This window comes from Centroberyx affinis, unplaced genomic scaffold, assembly GCF_046629955.1.
Source record: "Centroberyx affinis isolate AG114_WGS23_722 - 3 ecotype Tasmania unplaced genomic scaffold, CSIRO-AGI_Caff_v1 ptg001199l_1, whole genome shotgun sequence".
Taxonomy (NCBI): domain Eukaryota; kingdom Metazoa; phylum Chordata; class Actinopteri; order Beryciformes; family Berycidae; genus Centroberyx; species Centroberyx affinis.
The window spans coordinates 367,114-387,776 of record NW_027279721.1 but is presented as its reverse complement, the minus strand read 5'-3'; the positions used below and the strand labels follow the sequence as shown (position 1 = coordinate 387,776).

Genomic DNA, 20,663 nt, shown 5'->3' with positions numbered 1-20,663 from the left:
TTTTTTAAATGGTCTCGGTTACTTGTCTTTGGGCAGCTACGGACAAGAAAAGTACCCTCCGCATGCAATCAGAGAGGCTTCAGTCTTCAAGGCTAACTAACCATTACACAGAAACTGTAATCTCTTCTTTGGCAGTTGGCACACAAAGCACATCTCTCTTCCCCTCTCCTCTCACGCACATCAATGAACGACGTGCAGAAAGCCGCGCGGCTCTTCAATCCATCTCACACATCCGTGTCAATCTTCTCCACTTACAAATGCCATTACCGCTCAACAAAGACCGCTGCTGGCAAACAACCCCGCCGTAGCAGACGGGGAAAGGAGAAATCCCCAATTCTCCGATGCCTCCCTCCACCTCTCCCTCCCTGAGGTCCGGGGCTTGTTTTGAGAATGTGCTAACACGCTAAAAAGAAGGTGTCTATTCTGGCCATAATGAAGACTCAGGGGCCGGGCGGAGGAGCGGAGGAGGAGAGGAGAGGAGGATATGCTGGCGTCTGTCCCGCGAGGGTTCATTTGTCAGTCTCCTTCATCCCTGGAAACAAATAAGCGCAACTCCCGCTTGTTTTCTCAAAGCACAGAGCCCCGTCGTTTCTCACCCCCTCCTCAACATTTCAGCATTACTTGGGTTTCTAACTAGAACATGGAGCTTGGTGGGGTATTAGAATGGGGAATGAGGCCTGTGGGTAGGACGGTCAGGGGGGCAAAAGCCAGCGGCCAGATTTGAGAGAGGAAGGGGGTAGTGCAGGAGGGCTTTGTGTGGGTCAGCTGTGTGTGTGTGTGTGTGTGTGTGTGCGTAGGAAAGCCCTTCATTAAGGCTGGATGTCGGGGGACCTGGTGAGGGGCTTAGGAGGACAACTCATTATCCCAGGGTGAGCCCACAGCGCTTTAAACTACACACACCACCACTCTCTCTCCGCCTCACACCAACTTGATTTGTATCTCGCTACATTTTTAAAGCTACAATACACGGCGAGATGCACTGAACCTTGTAATGATTAGATACAGTACAGCTCTGATTCCGTGTGATGCAACACAACGCAATGTAAGGCGATACGCTGCAATATGACACAGTTCAACAAAGAAATGTGCTTTTGTTTTACACCTTATCACTACAAACTGAGATAATAGACACAAGGCTTTAGATATTAGACAAGTTAATTGGGAATGCAGGCCTCTTCCATGCTTTTCATCTTGCCTTACTGTCTTCCCTGTCTTGCAGTGGACCATTTTGTTTGGTTTGTTAATGGTCCTTCCTCAACAAGGTGCAGCCATGTTATAGAAACAATTGGCTCAAATCCTTGAATCTCTCAGTCTTTGCACTTGACTGTGATACACAGGGGAGGAGATGTGGAGGCTTGGCAAAATGAGATGCAGAACATTAGGTAGTTTAATATGGAGTTAGGTCATAACCGCAGTATATAAGAGGATTAATTTAGCGTATTATATTTCAATGTCATCACTGGATACAGCCTGGCCTATATAAATGATTAACAAACAAGTGCCAACAACATCATCTTTTAAAAGGGCGACTGGCAGGCCAGCACCTGTCCTTTTGAAAAATACATTAGCGCCCGACTCGAGCCAAAACTACTCTGCTAATATCTCTCTCTCTCTCTCTCTCTCTCTCTCTCTCTCTCTCTCTCTCTCTCTCTCTGTCTAACTCGTCTGGGTGGGGGTGGGTGTGACACTCTGGAGACATCCTGACAAATTGATGGCTGTAGAGACCTCTGGGACATCCCAAGCCTCCGTCCCTTTCCGTCATCCCTTCCCTCCGATCCTCCTCAAAATAGCACCCTTGCGCATTCTAAACCCTCACACTCACTTATGGGATTGCATCCAGGCAGGGGTCACATAGCTCCAATCGCACAAAACCAACAACCCGACACATAGCAGGAACCACGAGCCTGACAACTGACCCACGGCCAGTGCGTGTGCGGGCGTGCGTGTGTGTGTGTGTGTGTCAGCGTTGTGCGCTGAGCAGAGGCAAAGTGCAGAGAGGGCTGAGCCAGACATGCTGATGCTAGTGCTTCAGAGGCGAGGGAGCTGTCCGGCCCGCTCACTGTCAAAGTACCAGCATACAGCACAGCCCATTTAGGAGAGACCTGCATGATAACTGGCAGGATGTGGGAGCTGCAGCTTCTTTGTTTTGCTGTGACCCGGGATGTAGTGGAGGGTAACCCCACCTAAACTCAGTTTACCCACCTTTCTATTTGAGAAATAGCATTTCCCCACCTTTATAGGCTGGCATAAATCTTTGAGGTAAACTCATAAAATACATCACAGTAAGTAGCATCAAAGTGATGTGTTATGAGGATAGGATCTTTTATGGGGAAAAAAAAATGTTAATGCTTTTCTGAAAATATAATTGATTTCTATTAATATTAGTTGTGATGCCTTATGACAATCACCAACTGGAGGTCATAGTTTAACCACCTTTATATTTACCACATCACTGACACAAAAACAGCAAAAATACTCCTACTGCTATTTAGCGATGTCTCTATTCACTATAAAAGCAAAGTGACACCCATAAAGACAGGGCGGGTATGTGTTACAGTACTGAAAGCGGCGAGGCTGTGCGACAGCTGTGCAACTGTTGAGAGCTTCTAGGAAACAGGTGCTACCGGGGAGGGAGGGAGGGAGGGAGGGAGGTCTGGAGACATGGTGATGGGGGGGTTTGGGATGGGTGCTGGAGCTCTACCTTATGAACCCGGGGGCACTAGATGATGCAACAACAGGTAACCTGTGGCTGCTGACTGGAGGAGCTGTCCTGTGCTGTGCCATGCGACAACACAACCTGCTAGTTCTAACATGTGGGGTGGGGGTGGGGGGGGTGAATTTCCCAGAGGCTGGGTTCACTCTTGTTGCCCCGTAACAGATGCCCGTCAGAAAGACTATTAGATTATTGTTGTAACTGGATCGAATATATATTTAAGCAATAAGCAATGAGAGGCAATGTGCTTTACAGTGATTTTAGTACAGCTAAGAGGCCTCATTAGGCAAGACATGACATACAATACAGTAATACACAGCTGCATTAAAAAAGAAAGAATGCTCAATAAAACTTTTATTTTTAATGGATAATGATTAAATAATAATTAAATGTCCCTCTTCCACCAAGCAATATACTGTAGTTCTTCAATGGTACCTAAAGAAAGCAGATGCTAAGCAACCGATATGTAGTTGTATGAGTGTTATTTTCAGACAGCGCTTTAATATTTAACTGTTAAGCCGTCAAAGATGTGCACTACAGTGTTTTTGAAATGAGAACCAGAAATATTTGTTTTATAAATTACTGGCCTGTCAATCTTAAGAATGTTGTCAGATGCTTACTTGGCTGTCAGCGCTGAATACTTATGCAAAACATAAACAATTAGCAATTTTGGATTGCCTGCAACACTAAACCAAAACATGTAGCATTATTAGTTTGCAGTCCTAAATGAGTAATTCTGATATTTTGCTATCAGTATTCAGTGGTGACTTGTGGGTAGAGAGACCATCCTGCAACTGGAGGACATGGGTTCAAGCCCCCATGTCGGCAAAACACTGCCCTGCTGAAGTGTCCTTGAGCAAGACACTGAATCTCTAGCAGTTTCAGGAGTGCTGCTGGTCTGCAGCTGACCCTGACCTCTGACCTCTGAGAAGAGAGAATTTTCCTATGGACCCCCCAACCCCCTCTCACCCATCTTTCTCTCTCTACTATCGACTGTCACATATAAAGGCAGAAATACCAAAAGTTTAGTTAACATTTGTAATTTTATCCTAACAGGCTAATAACAGCAACACAAACTTATTGTCTAGTTTAGATGGACTGACAATCGAAAAACACTCTACCATGGCGATATTTCGCTTGGCATCTACGAGTGGGGGAAGGAGAGTGTACCCCGCAGGCGCTTAGCACTGCATCTATGGCCTGTGATATATAAAAAAAAACAAAAAAAAACCTGCCTATCTAGGGAGAAGCGCTGACAACTCTAAACCCCAGCGCTGTCTGTCACAGCTGACAGAGCCTTTCAGAGTCCCACTCGTTCACCGTCTTCCCTCCAACTCTGTCTCTCCCTCTCTGTCTGGCATTCTCCATCTCGCTCCCTGTTGTGCGGCGGTAAGCAAAATCAGGCCCGAGCCGCTCACGTCGCCGCGGCCGAGCTCTTCGAGGGGCAACAGTTTTGCCGCCCTGCAGCCGACGCACCGCCTTTTCAAGAGATTACACCACGAAGCCGGGGAAATCATGAGAAACAGATTAATTTGGTCTAGACAAATTAAAAAAATGAAAAAAAAAACAAAACGCGTGGGCGGGTGATTTTAACCCAAGCCTTCCAGCTGGACTCGCAATCAGGCGCGTAAACAATGGCGGCGTTGTTTGGAGGAGGCTACGGTTTTCTCCCCCTTCACTTCGTCTCCTTCCCTCGTCCTCTCTCCTCCTCCTCCTCCTCCTCTTCGGAAAACAGAAAAATAAATAGAGGGGGAGGCAGACTGTTTGCTCAAGTTGAATCAATTAAAGTGCACACTGTGCTGAACAAGGACTCCTGGCCCTCCTCGTTGAAAATTCCATCTTGCATTTGTATGTCTGTGTAAACATTAATTACAATCAGGATCTCCCTCGGTGATGGGCTCGAGGCTGAGCTGGGCTTCTGCACTTTCAGATGCTCTCGGAATAAAATCCCCCCTCGAAAACAGTCTCAACTATTCAAAGTCTCCAGTTAGTCAAAATATAAAAAAGACAATTTTGCTTCAGGCCTTGGTCTGGAAACCATTTAGTCCATGCAGAAAAAACCCCACCAGAAAGTCACTCCTCCTCTATCTCCATATTTTGTTTGGCAACAAAATTAGAGTTGTAATTGAGCAGCAAGTGTTGACGATTGTCTGACCTCAGGAGCGGTGCAGACAGCATATGTTCCCCACAGACCTCCTTGGTGAGGGAGTAGGCTTTGTTTATTTGTTCTTAATGAAGCCTGCAGTCGCGTTAATGGCAGACATCTTTAACAGATCTCTCTCCCACACAGAGGAGGAACAACAAACACCAGGCCGCTTGTCCCTGTCAGAGCCCTTTCTCTCTCACACACACACACACTCACACACACAAAGTCCACTGTCACTGCCTTGAGACCCGCCGAGCCAATACACAACATGGCGTCTTTCCTTTTGTTCTCCCCCTCCGAGTCGTCTCTCTTTACCTCTGTGTCTGAACCACACACTCAGGAGAGTCCTCTCTCTCTCTAGCGCCTCTCCTCTCAGGATCTGCTCTCTCTCCAGAAGGGGCAGCGGAAAACCCTGGAGTTCATATTAGTGGGAGACATCTGAGCTCAACTCCCCTGTCTCGGGGCTTGGAAGGTGTGTGCGAGATCCCTAATGCCCTAATTGTCCCTCTATGGTACCGAATGTGGAGACAGTCCGCAGCACCAAAACAGTCTGCGCGTCGGCCGAGGGATTCGTGTTTATATCTGCCGAGACGAGGCCCCACAATGCACCTCTCTGGAGGCTTTACATGGCTGCCTGTTTGGAGCTTTGTGGAGGAAGCGGTTGATTCTCAAGCAGCTCGCCCGCTATCCTAAAACCTACAGGCTAATCGAATGTTTGGAAATGTGATGGCGTTGAGTCGAACCGCTAAGAATTGTACTTTGGTCTTGTGATATCAGGGGGAAGCTAAAGCCCTGTGTCGGTAACCTTAGCCGGGGCAGCACTCTCCCTGATCTCATAGCCAAAGCCCCCGGAGAATCCCCAGTCTATTACCTCCTTATCCCTCCCTTCCTCGGGTTTGAAGACTTTAACCGCATTAGCCGCTCCGAGAGCAGCAGCGCCGCGCTCTGCGATACCCCCTCGTGTCTCCAGAGTGTCGGAGCACCCCACAGCAATGCGTTCACAGCACGCAGGCATGCGTGTTGGACATGCCCCAGATGGGAGCCTGGGGCCCCGGGGCCTGACAGTGACGGACGCTCCCCTGCTGGCCCTCCCAGGCTCTCCATCATGTCAGCAGCCCTCTAAAGTTGGAGACGGGAGGGGTGTTGGGTTACAAGAGCTTGGACGTCCCGCCGCGTGGAGGGTCCTGGACTGGAGCTGTTTTATTAGTGCTAGACTCCCGGGGGGAACGGCCGGGAAGGGGAGTGGGAAGCTAAACAGAAATAAAGGCGGGGGTTAGGGTGTGCAGCCCAACTATTCTGGCTATGAGAGCATGACATGTGTAGTCTTTCAGTGAGAATACCACAGTGCACTGATATCACCTCACAGTAACACGAACCGCCGCTTTAACGAGCGGTGATTGAGGAAAAGGCCAAAAGCAGGCAGGAGGCGAGGGAGAGTGTTAAGCCGCCTCTCTTAACATCTATATTTCATGCCCATCTATTTTGTTTGTGAATTTTGTATTACAAGTTGTGAAGCCAAACTGAGTGTGTATATAAATACAAACGGTGTGTGTGTATATGCATATGAGCAACAGTGATGTCACTGCGCGTGGTGTGTGTGGTAAACCGAGAGTTAAATCCCTGACTCCTCTCTCTAAGATAGACTGTCTGTGTCTGTGATCCCCCGTAAAATGGTAGCAATCTAGGGTAATTGGGCTTAGCAAGCCACTGAATGTTCTGAGCTCTTATGACAGATGCAAGGCCATGGGAGAGAGGCTGCCAGACCACAGAGGACAAGCACTTACACATGTTTACAGTATGAGTGAGTGCGAGAGAGAAAAGGAGGGAGAGGGAAATTTAAGTAGAGGAGGGTGACAGGTAGAAAAACAAAAACTTGAGAGTAGAGAGAGAGAGAGAAAGAGAGAGATTCGCTCCGTCCTATCTCCTACCTTTCCTAGTATCCATCCTTGCTCCATTCATATTCTGTCTGTTAGGGGCAATGTGCTCTGTCTCTTCTCTCTTGAGTCATAATGAAGCCATTTACTAACAGAGAGCTGCAGCGGCAACACTCCTCCACCCACAGTAGCTCTGATTACAGCTGCTCCTGTAATGGCTCTTAACTGCTTCTGCTTCTCGCTCTCACAGCCCCGCACTCCTCGCTTCTCACCCCACCAGCATGCGGAAAATCTGCTGCCTCCTTGCTTAGACAGCTTCTACAGCACTAGATGTTGGAACACCTCCCCCCCCCCACCCCCCGTACCGCCACCTCTCTTTCTGTGTGCAAATGTGGATGTGCGAGGTAGCGGTGGGATCAGTGGCAACAGAGTGTCCTGTTTCCAGCCCCCCCAGCAAGGCCAGCTATGGCCCCTTTAGAGAACAAATCTTTATATATCCCTGAGGGTGTGAGGTCAGGCTGGAGGGAGCGTAATGGGAGAAGACCTGGGTCAGGGACTCGATGACGGGCACATTGGCACAGGTGAGCACCGGGGGGGTGGGATGGGAGGGATGGGTGGGGTGTGAAGCCCAGACCGCTCCTGCCAGGGGGCCGGTGCAGCGCGGGCCTCAGGGGGACGCTCATTGCCCACGGCTGACGGATCCTCCGCAGCTTTCGGCTGTCATGCCCGGTCTCTCGGTGGCTTTGAAATAACAGCGGCGTGTAATGATGACCCGTCCGGTCTGCGGCAATTGGTCAGCGCTGCCTGTCACGGCGGTGTAAAACTACACCGCGAGACAAGGCAGCTGTGCAGCGAGCCAGACCGTTTGACCTCAAACATGTCAAGTGTAAGTAAGCCAGCTGATAGGACTTCTCACAAGGCCTGATATCTCTACTAGTGAAGAGTGAGAAATGGTAGGTGGCCCTTCTTTGTGTGCATATGCTGCTCTCCAGAGAGAGAGGGATGGGGATTGCTGAGAGGCCCGCAGTCCCTTGCATGTCAGTCAGCGTCTCTCTTCCCCAGCCAGCCATGAAACTTCCCCCCCCCCCCCCCCCCCCCCCCCATATCACATTAGCACATGGACTGCAAAGTTTCACCACAGGCAGTGAGAAAACTGTGAGAAAGTACGCCGGCTGAAACATGGATGTTTCCAATGTTTCCGAATGTTTAGGGATCATAATTAACAACTCAACCGTTTATATAATAAATGCATATAACAGCTTCTCTGAGCACGGCAGAGTTCAACGTATCGAGAAAATGGAGTAGCATTTTTCCAGAACAGTGTCCAATGTCTGTAAAATGGAACTAATGTGTCAAATCACTTTGTCTAGACCCGAATCCATGCATGGGTTCAATTGATTTAGCTGCTGCTCAGTCAGAACGGGCATAAATCTCGCCTTAAATAAACCCCAACTGGAATCCTAGAGTAGTGAAAATTCAGGCTGCGTGTTAAAATAACTAACGCGCGTCACGACACACTGACTGCTATTGCAACATGTGTTCCTTGTCAGTCAGTGTGGCAGCTTAGGGGAACAATAGACAATCGCCTGTTGAGCCAACAACTTCAAACGCTGACATGCTTAAATCTCAATTACAGTCACATGCTCATAAAAAAACCCACACCCACTCATAAACACCCTCTCTCTCTCTCTCCCTCTCCCCTCTCTCTCTCTCTCTCTCTCTCTCTCTCACACACACACATACACACACACACACACAAACACACAAAAACTCTACCAGTCAACAGGTCCAATGCCACCCTGGTCGTAGTGTGTGTACTGCAGCGCTACGTCCGCTGCCTGGATCTGTTCAGTGTTGGCCTGTCCTCCATGGAGCCCCGTCAGCCTGTCAGCTAAGCCCTGCGGATTGTACCAAACCGGTCCGCGGGGGTGACCGCTAATTGTACAGCTGGCAACTCTGAAGTGGTAGACGGCTCCCGCTCTCTACCCTCTTTCTTTTGAGACGCTCCACTAACACTAAGGGCCGCTGAAGCTCCGCTCATCTGTTGTGTCGAGTGTAGAAATAGCCCTCTTTCCTTCTCGCTCCTGCTCTCTCCTCTCCCCCCTCCCTCTCTTGATTTCTTTAGCCAGAGGGCAGAGTATAAGAGTAACTGACTTGCTGCAATAAGGAGAGTGACAGCTCGAGCTGACACACTGACACCACATGATTTCACTGGGGAGGGAGGCATGGAGGGCTGGAAAGAGAAATCTGTCCCCGGAGAGTCATCAGTCTGGGCCTCTTTCACTCTGTTCCAAATGGGGCCAACTGGTTTTACACACACCCACACCACACATTCAGCTGGTTCGCAGGGATCAGATTCAATATAGCCCGCGCAGAGTGTTAAAATGATATTAGAAAGACTCATTCCAGTGGGATAATAACATGAATGCGGAGATCAAGTGTCTGGGAATCTGGTGAAGTATCAATTTGCATGTAGCCTTTTCTCCTTTTAAATCTTCGGCCGCGTTACTGAAGCAGCCGGTCTGTGTACGTGCGTGCATGTGAGCGTGTCAAGTGCTGTCTCATTACCCCTTGCTCAGGTTTCACTGCAGTCAGATTAGCGGGACACCCAGGGTGGAGGGAGAGGGAGGGCGGACACAGAAACAGAACTGTTAATGGCCGTCTCTCCTCTGTTCTCTATACTCTACACTTTCATCCCTGCTTCCCTCTGTCCTGGAAACGCTGTGTGGTCTGCTGATGGTGTGGTAAACCTATCGCTCTACCACAGAGGGAAGTGGGGAGATGTAACCAGGCTTAACTTCTCACTCTCTTCTCTCCGCTCACTAGCCCTCTTTCTCTGGAAACCTCATTTTAGTGCAGCCACATCTACGCGCTTTTCAAAATAACGCCGCAAATTAGCCAAGGGGAAGTTGGCAAGCTTGATGGTGATGAGCTATGGCTGTGGGACTGCAACCCTTGGAGAGGGAGGGTTGGTGTAAGGGAGGCTGGTGGAGAGAGGGGGGTCTGGGCTGTTTATTTGAACTGCACCGAGTCGTCCAAACAGTCAGCTGCCTCTCTACTCCCTCGTCAAGCCCCAGAGCTTAAGCTAGGAGTTGTGGTGACGGTAGGGAGGGAACAACCTGATATCTCCCTTTGGGCAGCGGCTGCCCTGGGCTTGAGTTACTTTGGGGGAACAATGCGGCCTCTGTCCACGGCTTCCTCCTCAGCGGAGGCATGGGCTCAGACAGGCCCGCTAGTGTCAGGCATGGCCGGGGGATTCATACATCACAACATCACACTGCACACTGGCCGAGCGCGGGGCTTAGCGGAAGAGCTTCCAAGCGCGGCTTCCCAGCTTCACCTCCGACTGGCCCGGCGGAGCCCCCGTCTCGGCACGCTAAGAGCTAAACCAGACGTGCAGCCCGTACCGCCACAACGGCCCGTTTGCGCTCGCCTTGAAAGGCCTGAAAAAGCAATCCCTTCTGGGATTTTGGTTTTTGTACGACAGTGTTTACAGTAAAACCTGACACGTGGAATAAAGAAGGGATGCTGGAACCCCGAAATCGAATAGCTCCCGCCAGGAGCAGCTTAATCTTTAACAGATGGCGACAGGCCGGTGGACGTTGATGGGTTTGGGCAGGCTTCTAAGAACCGTGGCCAAAAGCCAGAGAAGTTGAACCAACGGTTGGTGATAAAATGGAACATTTTGCAGTTCGTTAGGCTTTGTTTATATCAAATGCACATGCTTTAAAATGTCCTTTCCAGTATATATATATAACTTTACACACACATGCTCCTCACCCACCGCAAATTAACCATGTCCTTTCTGCCCTCTCTCCACAGATGTCACAGTATATCCCAATATCACACCAGCACTAGGGGGCGTTGTTGCACTGGTGGTCTGACAGCCATATCACACACTCCATCACAACAGCGCAGCACTCCCAGCACCCGACTCCATCCAGTCAGTAGCGTGTGGAAATTAATGAAACGTAGGTCGGGACAAATGAAAGCCAGGCAGAGCATTGATGGGTGCGCTGGGCTGTTTGAGCAGAAACACATGCAGGGGATCTGTGGGCTGCTGCTAACAAACCAGGATCCTGCTCTGTAGTCTGCTCTAATCTGCCCTGGGGCTCATCAGGGCTTTATTTCTGCCCTGCATATTTATGAGAATCAGAGAGGGCGAGAGGGGAAAAAAAAGATAACCTCTTTTCTTGAGGGAGCAATTAAAGCCTTGCTTTCATCAATTCTGGTCAGAGTCCTCGTGCTCTGTCTTGCTCTCTCTCTCTCTCTCTCTCTCTCCCTGGCTGGGCTCCGGCTTTTACTGTGTCCAATTTTGTCCTCTTCCTTACAGCCCCAGTGTTTACACTTTCAGTTCCACAATACTGGCCTTTCTCTGGTATCATAGGAGTGGATAAGGAACTAGAAAGATGGGCTCCTCCACTGACATCTTCCCTTTTTTGAAAAACAGCATAGTCATAAGGCCAGTAGACAGTATGTGAACCACAAAGTCTGATTCTCAGCTTTTCACTGTGGGATTCCCACAGTCACAGTTGAGGATTATGCAGAGATTACAGCGGTGGCCATTTATTTCATGCAGGAAAAAGCATATGCAGGCAGTGGCCAAAGAATCCAAGTACATTCATATTTACATCTAGCACTTAGCTGATGCCAAAGTGTGTAACTGTACCACAAGTGCATACATTTTTAGTATGGGTGGCCCTCTGGCATTGTTCTACCCAATAAGATCTCCAAAACCATATAATTCACAATGGGTGGTTCTGTAAACTTTGAATCTCCATTCACCATGCTCATCAGGAGTATACAGAATATAAAAAAAGACCAAATCCTGCTTCACACTGCTCAGAGCAACAGCAGCACCGTCGGGGTGAAGCGCTTCACAGCGAACAGTAATCGCAAGCAGAGAATCTTCCACTGTGCTAATCCCATCTCCTTTTAGTACATGTGTCTGCAAAGCAGCTATGCTGCCTTTCTGGGCTCGAGCCTTCAAGTTATCCACCAGCATCTAAATCTGTTTGCTGGAATGACATCATAGCAGCGGTGGTTACTTTAAAAAAAAATAAAAAAAAATGGAGATTTGGGGAGGCAGGGAGATGGAAATGGCTGGAGGGGGAAGACCTTGGGAAGGGAAAAGTCTGCCTGGCTCTTGCCTTGGCTGCTAAACAAGCTTTAGAGCTGACACACATAGCAGCAAGGGTACATCATTCCAAACCAGGACTCCTGTTGTTACGCACGCACACATGCATTCACACATCATGCACACGCACACACACACACGCACACACCTCTAAGCCACCATGAGGCCTCATTAGAAAGATCTGCTCTCCCACTCTCTCTCTTTGGCAATGTCACCTCTACCGCAGGGACCAAAGACTGACACCGGCATAATTGGCCTGAACACACCAACAGTGCACTGGGAATGCCGGGGCCTTGATAGGTGGTGTGTTTGTGTGTGTGTGTGTGTGTGCCTTGACCCCGTTAATGCGGCACCGTTGGCAGGAGAGTGGCTGATGTCACATCGGATCAGCGGACGCCGGTGGTGCTGATGGGGGCAGGACCTCCCCTGAGATGGGGAGACTGGTGCTTTCATCACCTCCACCAGTTTACCACATCTCCGCTGTCAATGACACACACGTCAATGACACACTGACACTGAAGATGCCTCTTCAAAACACATGCACAAGGAAGATGCCTAGTAAAAAAGGCTTGAGATCTGCATTTATTTAGACTGCTCACCTAACTATTGCTTTCTCACATGGTCCCTTCCTATGAAATTGCTTATGTTCTCTCTGCCCGCTGAGTATGTTTCCCAAAGTTGCAGTGCAAAATGATTGTACAAAAGAAAAAGCCTATGGCAACCCTATAAAGCAACCTATCAGAGCGAGGCTTTTACTCATCAACTAAGACAAAGAGAAGCTATGTTTCTTTCTCATCATCGGCCTCAATATTTCCTTTGTAACCGAAGACAGATTTCTGAATAAACTGAGCACGCTTACATAAATCTTTCTCCCTTACCTAGACCAACAAAGTATATGCCATAGCCTGTTACCTCAGAGACCTGAGAGAAACAGGCATGTACAGTATACAGCTGCTCACCACTCAAGCCTGACTGCTAAACCGCCACATATCTCAGTGTGGCAGACACAGGGGGGGCCAGCAGGAAAACTAGGCCCTTTCACTTTGATCTCTGGAGTGCAGCCCATTTAAATGTTTGTGTTTGAGATGTAGACCTTTAATTTTGGCCTGATGGGTTCCAGGCTCTTTGGGTTTAGCGTGGCATGTCGGATATAGGAGTGTTTACACAGTCCCCCTCCAGCTCTCCTGGTGCTGAAATAAGTGCATTAAGATGGATGGATTTACTTAGTCTCTAACCTCGGGACTTGGGGAACAAACTCTGAATGACCTCTTTGTGTTGTTGGAGGGGATGGAGGGAGATTGGCCCTGTGTGAGAGTGTGTGTGTTTCGAGAGCACCACCAGACCCGTTCACAGCACCGCCAGCTACAGTGGTAGCCTCAAAACGCGTTCTCAGCCAACGCGTTTCCACCAAGTGGGCACCACCTAGACCCGGGGCTGGGCATGTTTACCTGACTGACTAATGTGCCAAGAATTTCATAAGATGGCGCTCAGATCACATTCAGTAAGGCAGCGGCAGCCGAAGGGGGTTCAGCGTGTCTAACAGGTGATTGTGGGATGATGTGAGGGAAAAAAGATTAGAATTATGGAAAAACATACTTATCATGATGGAGAGTGATCCGTTCACACTAATTCTTGCATAGTTACAAACTTGACTGACAAACTGAGACAAAATCTCTGCCTTAACTTTGTTCACAGTGCCAAAAATATCCATTTAGTATTGAGTATTAAAATCTTATTTCTTGTTAAGTTGTTTCCAATCCAAATCAGCTGTCATTTTCTTGATACTACTGGAGTGATCTGCCTTATTCTAGAAAATTATCTGGAACTATTTCACCTCACTTGCTCTAAGAAAAATATGATTTTGTGACTGAATATGAGACAAAAAGACTCTTCTTCTATGAACATTGTGTTATCAATCTGTATATGAAGCATGCAGAGGCTATCAATAGACAACACTACACACATTAACAGCACAAAGCCTGCCTTATACAGCTGTAGTAAGACATTTTAGCATTAGGTTTGTTTAAACATAGATACTAAGAGGTGGGAGACTAATGCCTTGTTGCTGAGATCAGGGCTAATGAGCTGTGATCAATGCAATAAGCTAAACGTGATTCTGAAATATGCAGAGTTGGAAATGTTGCCATTTTTCTCTGCCTACAGCTCTCTCTCTCTCTCTCTTACACACACACCACACACATACACACAGCCGATGTGAGCTATAGACATGGGGGCTGGGCCATTGTTTGCAACAGCCAGGCAGTAAATCAGCCAGTGCTACCCTTGATTTGTTAACCTTTGTTTGGCTGTGTCAGCAGATGAGGCATGGCGGGAGCGGCCCCTTTCATGGTCATGAAATACAGCCTCTCTCTCTCTGTAGTCGCAGCCATGGAGAAGGGGAGGGGGTGGGGGGTGGTGGGGTGGGCGCCTTCCCTCCACGCAGAACAGGATATTGAGCTTCCTTTACCCCTTAGAGATACATTAAACGCTCCTAGCTGGAGACGGGTAACTAACAGAAGTAAAGACCACTAGGGATACGCCTGGAATCCGCTCCAGCGATACATCATTCAGACTTAACCGAATCCTTCAGATCCCCTTCTCCAAATATGCAGCCATATTAAATATCACAGGGAACATTTTGATTTGAATTAAGCTTGTGTTCGAGCCACAACAACACCGCTTTGTTCCAGCAGTTATGTCTGGAGGGAGGGGGCAGCGACCTCTCCGCGACCTCCCGTCCCCTCGCAGGGAAACAGACTGTCCTTGACTGCGGTTATTCCTCGGAACGCACAAAAGGCCAATGGTAGTCAGGTCATCTTTCCACTGCGCATCAGGTCAAGTTCCACAGGCGGCCCTGATTTCTTGACACACAAACCCACACAGACGGCAGAGGTCAACGCGAGGGCAGCGGAGGGAGCCTGGGGCGGTAAACCAACACTGGTGCTGTGAAAGGCCAACCTTCTCTTTCCAGTCCACTGGATGAGTTAGGGAGCTGCCTGGGTGATTTGTGGTGTGATTGCTGCTCTCTATATCACTTGAGATTACCGCAGGTGGCAGCCCACAGCCTAGAAGTAACACAGCTCTATCACCGGCCCTCCTCTCAGGAAGCAGGGAGAGAGAATGAGGCAGTGAGAGAGAGATGAGAGAGAACGAGGCAGAAAGAGAAAAACAAGCCCTCAGCTCCCTCCCACACAGCAGTAATACGCTCACAGGCCATTTTGCTGCCAGCAGAGCTCTCTATGACAATCCAGGGAGCTCTTCAGCTCTGATATCTGCCACAAAAGTTCACCTCCGCTTTTCTCTTTCCGCTATTTTTTCTTTTTTTTTTTTTTTAAACAATGCCATCAGCGCTGCAAATTACACCTTCCACATCGCACATTATTCTCTCCCCTGGTGGCAGACGCACTCGAGCCCCGGCGCACTTCACCGGCGGCGCTCTTCACGCTGGCGTCAGCCCCGGGTCTCGCTGTAGCACCGCTTCATTTTCACATTAACTCCAGTAAAGCGCGGTGAAATCAGCGTTGTGCTGAGGGGGGAAACTGAGAATCACTGCGCTGTGCACTTCAATTCTCCCCCGCACTGAACTCACAGCCTCGGCGTCACAGGCACAGAGCCGCAGGAGACGTCTCAAGAGAGGCGCGCTTCTCCAATATGTCAACCAGGCCAACCAGGCTTTAAAAAGAAATCTCAAGTGCTCCTTCGCTACACCCTTAAACTAAATAATGATGTCATGAAGTGGTTTCTAATTGTAACTGGGGGTTAAATGTGACCTTGGTAACTAATAATGTGTGTGCATAAGAGGCAGTTATTCGTATTAAAATGATTTGTAAGTAGGATGACAATATTGCCTACTATATCTTGATACTTATTACTGAATTTTCCATTGGATAGGTTTTCAGTTTTAACCCTAAAAAGTCTGTCTAGAGAGTTACGAGCATACATAAGACTCAACAGTTTGCAGCTGAGAGTGATTACAAGTCCACTCTTAATAAATGGGTCTGCAATATTTTTTAAATGTCATCCAGCATTATCTTAAACTTGCTGCTGGGTCTGTGCTCAACAAACAATGTACAGTGTGTTTAAGCTCTGCTCTCCAGTGACTTAGCCGGGTTTCCAGGAAGGCTTGGGGATTGACAATATCATAAAGGATGGGAGTGTAACTGGGTGACAAGATATTACCACCCTGGGACCTGGCTTTAATCATTTGATAGATCTGTCTGCAGGCTGTTCTGGTGACACGATGTGCTGGTTTGTCATCGGTGTCTGTGCAGCCCAGCAGCCTGACACTTCAATCCACTCCCCAGATGGCACTCACACAGAGTGCTGGCCTTAACAAGGCTTGGATACCGATTTCCACCCGTGGCACCTTGAAAGCAGCTTAAGACTTTGGAGAAGCCGTTTGCTTCACCGGTAGCCAATAGACTATGCCACGGCTTTCTGACTGGTGCTTACGCCCGGCTTCTCCGTCCAATTTCTCCTGCAGAGTAAATGAATCGGGTTAGCTAGCTGACACCTGCAGGCGCCTTGACAGCCACGGTAATTAGAGCTAACATTTAATGACTCTTAGTTAATGAAAGCCGTTCCTGGGCATACTGAACCCAGACTGAGCAGAGAGAGAGAGAAAAAGAGAGAGGCAGTGGCTCTAGCCCTCACAGACGGCAGCTATGCACAGCAGACAGTGATGGCCCTGAGGTGAAGCCGACACGAGGGGGAGGAAACAAATCAACGTCTGAAATAACAAAGGCCGCATTCTCATCAGCTGGGTTTTCTCTTTAAAAATGCAGTGTAGGCCCAGGGCAAGAAAGAAAAAAACACACTGTGACTGCTGAAGGAGCACAGAAAATGCATGATAATTATTGAGTAGGTGAAGAGGCTGAGAGACTAAAAGATGAGGGACCAGCACTAAGAGCCATCAGTCTTCAAAGGGACCTGAGGTCGCCCCAGGCTGATTTCCAGTCTTACTGCAGAAAAAAAGCTGTCAGTCATTACCGAAGTTGCACATCAGCAGCTGAATTACAATGGGGTTTCTTCACGCTCAGTTGTCTTAAGGTGTATTGGATGTGTCTTCGTGCCTGAGTTCTAATTAATCTCAATGCTGTTAATAATGACACAGTGTCTCAAATTAACTTTTTGGCTCACCTGCCAAGGGCTGGTAAACTAAAACTAAAAGATCTGCCAAGAATCATTTTTACCAGCCAAAATAATACATGTTAATAGAAATGACACCCTACCTTTTTTCAATGCTATTTTGTGCATAGAAATCAAGTAGTTTGTCTCAATTTAATTTATCCACCAAAGACAAATTTTAACAGCATGTGGTGCTTGGTGTGTGTTAATTTCAGACCCTGATGATAGATTACATCATCCTGAATTGTGATTAAAGCTGTATTTCTCAACCACTGTCTGTGGAAGTCAACACTCAGGAGGTTTTGCAAACTCTATTATCTCATAGTATGAACAACTATCCCTCAGTACAATAAACTAGCTGCTGCTTTGTTGGAGTGTTGTTTCTGCTGCCATGGCCTGACATTTAGCTTCCTCACTGCCATGGCTTCCTTAGCCCTATGCTGAACCCTAAGCCCAATAAGCATTTAATGTGTACCAACAAGAAAGCGCAAACCGCCAAACAAATGGAGACTTCTTTCTGCACCTGCCCTTGGGCAAATATTGACACTCATCGTCTCACAAACGAGCCTCCTCTCACTATTTTTGTTAGAGCTGTTGCTTGTCCCGAGGTTTGGTTGCATTAGAGTGCTGGTAATCCCCTCCAACAAAAACCCACCCAGCTCTTTTAATCTCAACACCACCCGCCATAAAAATACCAGTGGTCCCCCGCTCTCCCTGCACCTGGATTCTTTTACTCGCCTTTTGCGATCGCAATAGGCATTAGCATATGGCAGGAGAGGAGGAGGGGACGGAGATGGTAAAAAGGGAAGAAAAGAGGAGATATTTAAATGGAAATAGGGGCCAAGAGAGTGGACTACCATGCAGCAGAGAGAAAGCGTATTTTGTGTACTGTTTCCCCAGTCAGGTCCTTTCACGGAAGGAGAGAGAGGGCGGCCCTCTGTTGATTTAGGCCGCACAAAGGGGGCCTTAATCCTTTCAAGGGAACCAAATCAGCCCACAGAGAAGAGCCTTCAAAAGGAAACCTCCCTGTCAAGCATGGCCATTGAGCCCCCCGATGGACGCCACAAATCAAGCCCTGGAGGGAATCAAAGGCCAGAATGTGGGAAATGTGTTCGGAGGTCTGTGCGGTGGAAAGTGGAGGAAGAAGAGGGACGGGAGGGGGGGTTGCTACAAGGACCTATCAGCACCGATCGGCCCCGTTTGTGCCACTGCTCTGAAGGGGTCATAACCCCTGTCTCTGAGCCTCCTCCCTGCCCTGCCTGGTAACTCCCCCCCATTACAGAGGAATGTCCATTCACACGGGGCACCTCCATTATCCCTGAGCCAGAGAAAATGGGGCTGCTTTTAACAGCAAATTAGTGACTTGATAATGAGGTCACATGTGGTGTTGGCACACTGGGGCCATAAACAGATGCCTTTCCTGCCCTCACTTCATTCCCTGCAGCATTAGTACATCCTCCTCCATCTCCTCCTCCTCCTCCTCCTCCTCCTCTGGCTACAATACAAGTCCTGGCGCATTTCTGCACATTCTCAACAAAAGGTCAACAAAAAGCCACATTATTTAATCCACAGAAACACCATTTCATGTTAAATGTTAGATACATTTAAAGTAAAAGGCCAGTATCAAGCGTATACAATCTGCAAGATTGGTTAGCTTCTTCATTTTGCACATTGTATTGATTCCATTTGATGGGTAATGGCAGATTAATTTTTTTTTCATATCTAGGTGTTGAGTTGACACTGACCAATAGTTCACACCTGTGTACTATAGATGATTATACAGAAATTTGACAATCACTGCACCAAGGTAATTTTTGTAACATGCTTACACAGTCAAGGGAATTGCGAAATAAGCCTAATGTTGACAGCATTTCAGTGTGAAAAGCATTAAAACACAAAGCAAAACTCATACCTTTAACTGCAGCTGTGCTGAAAAATTTCTCTGAGCCAGCATCGGAGACCTGGAAGAGAGAAAAAATGTCATTAGCAAAATGCTTACAGGAATATCAGTTCACAAATGGTATAAGATCCTGAATATCACGTGCCACCAAAACCTCCAAACCAGAATTTCTGTAGACAAAGTGGAGCACTGACTGATGACTGTGAATGAATGTGATAAATTATTAGACTTAGGTCACAAACTATCAGCTTAGAGGGAAGACTGGTCCTGAATGCTCCCCTGGTGAGATTTGCTAGATATGGTTTCCCAATACATTTCTGACAATTTTTGCTAGATCTTTGCTCTCCATTTTAATGATAAAAACTGCAATATCAAATTTGGACTCACTGGGGCTAAGGCATGACACATGCTCATGCATTGCCATACCCAACTAATGCCCATGATTGTCTGGATAAGGTGGGCTTCATGGTCCAAAACTCAGCAAGGTACAATATTTGCCATCTGACTGGGGCCAAACAAGTGTCACTTCATGTCCACGCCACTTGATGGCACTGTTGCTCTATGCCAAAAAGCCCAGTTCCCTCTCCAAGGCTCTCAGGCAGGGCACCAACATGACTGTTACAAGACAATGTGCAGTGACAGGATTTAAAACTGAATTCGATAATAAAAGCTTATTTAGGTGACAATATGAAGTCAATATGTCAACATCGACGTCTAGGTAGAAGAGTATCATATTACAAAGTAACTACAGGTTGCAAGGATTGGTAAGAAATAGGACAACACCCGTCAACCTGCACATGGGAAGAAGACGAGGCCTGACACACATTTCTCTGAATAAAATGCATTTTTCTGATGACAGGCTTTGGGGATTCATGCTAGATACTCGCCTCGGAATTCTTTAATGCTGATTTCTGAATAATAAGGCATGCCGTTATGGTATGCGTCTTCACACTTTGACAGCAGGCATATTTTTCTTGTGATGCAAAAACCTAAATGACAGGAATATTCCCGACCCATGTCCAACCACAGGTGAATTGTATGCGCAGAGATGTGCGTTTTTATTCCGATGCATGGCAGCAATTATAAGGTTGCATGAGAATATTATATGTTATGACTACACCATCAAAATAAACACAGGGAATGGACCGAATGCATATGACTAAATTATTGTTGTTGTTGGACAGCAAAACCTTTATGAATTTGTGATAAAAGTACTGTATTTATTCAATAGTCCCATACTGACAGAATGTAAACAATGCAAACCGCAGAATAAATGACAGTGGCACGAAAATGGTTGCAATACAAATTCTACTCAGTAAGCGCATATTTTTGCAATTATTAGTCTGGTTCCGTGAGAATATTCACATAATATCAACATAAATCTTAGATTATATATGGCTCAACGCCAGCGCGCATACCTTTGATGTGGCAAGGTGGGCAAGAAGGCAAATAACAAGTCAGGATATTACTTTCGCGGTCTAGTAAATATGGCCTCGTTTCACATTCTGCTTTTCAAATAATATAATCCACACAAGAGGCGGCGAAGTCTACTCCGTTTAAATTGAGGACAGCCATGCGGAGAGAGAAGAAGCCTTTCCAAGAAAAAAAAATCCAAAGCCGCTCACAAAGCTACTGCGCCTTTTGGACAAAGGGAACCATGTGTCTCGCCACGGAAAGCTTCAGCAACAGCACTGAGGCGACGAAAAAAATCCCTTGATCCACGTTTCTTTCCTTGCACGGGACACAATATTAATCTTTTTCACATA

General features: G+C 47.6%; 1 protein-coding gene across 1 annotated transcript in view; it reads right to left on the bottom strand.

Annotated features, from left to right (window-relative positions):
• The window catches only part of auts2a (activator of transcription and developmental regulator AUTS2 a), a 309,547-nt gene that overhangs the window by 16,042 nt on the left and 272,842 nt on the right, over positions 1-20,663 (bottom strand). The window contains exon 5 of the mRNA XM_071524536.1: positions 18,910-18,958. Within this exon, the coding sequence (XP_071380637.1) occupies positions 18,910-18,958 (49 nt within the window). The remainder of the gene's footprint in view (positions 1-18,909; positions 18,959-20,663) is intronic.